General features: G+C 42.0%; 1 protein-coding gene across 1 annotated transcript; it reads left to right on the forward strand.

Moving 5' to 3' along the window:
- Nucleotides 1-124: 124 nt before the first annotated feature.
- On the forward strand, nucleotides 125-715 carry LOC117106213 (E3 SUMO-protein ligase RanBP2-like; the record flags this gene model as incomplete). Its single annotated transcript, XM_033247561.1, is given in 1 exon segment — nucleotides 125-715. A coding segment is annotated over 1 exon segment (510 nt). The 3' UTR covers nucleotides 697-715.
- Between the last annotated feature and the right edge of the window lie 360 nt (nucleotides 716-1,075).

Genomic DNA, 1,075 nt, shown 5'->3' on the forward strand with positions numbered 1-1,075 from the left:
CGCATGCTTACCTAGGGACATAAGAAGAATAAGCAGGCCTAGAGGCAAGGTTTGCCCTCCCCTCCCCGGTTACGGGCCTGTACCTCAGTGTTAGCAAGTTTATATTATGTAATTTCTATATTTTCAGTTACTTCTGCACCAACATTCAGCTTTGGACAAAGTTTTGCTGCAGCAGTGAGAAAAACAATGAGTGAAGATGAGAAGAGTGAGCCAAGCACAGCATCCAGTCCTGCAAAAGCTTCAGTGAGATCCAGCGACCAAGGTTATTACCCAGAGGAAGAACGGGACGATCTGCAGTTTGAGCCTGTTGTCACGCTGAAAGAAATTGAAGTTAAAACTGGTGAAGAGGAAGAAGAACAGTTATTCTGCCAGCGTGCGAAACTGTACCGCTGGAATCGTGAGACGGCACAGTGGAAAGAGCGTGGGGTTGGTGAGATCAAGATCCTGAAGCACAAGGTTCTAAATCGCTGCCGTGTAGTAATGAGGAGAGATCAAGTGCTGAAGATCTGTGCCAACCACATAATCACGCCGGAGATGGAACTGAAACCAAATGCTGGATCAGACAGATCTCTCGTCTGGAATGCCATGGATGCATCAGACATGGAACCTCAGCTGGAACAGCTTGCTGTCAAATTCAAAACTCCTGCTATTACTGCAGGTTTCAAGGCAGTCTTTGAAAAATGTCAAGGCAGTTAAAGTAAGAGAAGTAGTTTTTACATTTTTTTTTTTGCATTTTATATCATATTTCTGAATTTAATCATATTGCTTTGTTATAACAATAATTGTCTGTATAAGCTTAATCCCATGTTTTACCATCCCCTAATTCAAAGAGGTCTGGAATAGAAGTTCTACGTTTTGCGTAGCTACATCTTGCAAAGGACTTAATGGTCCGTAGGTGACACACTGTGAAACTAATTTTCAGGTACACAAAGAAAACTGAAATGGTCTGGAAAATAAAAGTTTGTTCTAATGTAATGTAATGTAGTGGGATTTGGTATAGCGCATTATACTGAAGTCTCAATGCGCTGGTGATGTGTGGACTAGGAACTCAATCAATGACTTTCTTCGCCCCTAA

Source organism: Anneissia japonica, unplaced genomic scaffold (genome assembly GCF_011630105.1).
Source record: "Anneissia japonica isolate Jap-2015-1 unplaced genomic scaffold, ASM1163010v1 scaffold53272_len1075_cov166, whole genome shotgun sequence".
Taxonomy (NCBI): domain Eukaryota; kingdom Metazoa; phylum Echinodermata; class Crinoidea; order Comatulida; family Comatulidae; genus Anneissia; species Anneissia japonica.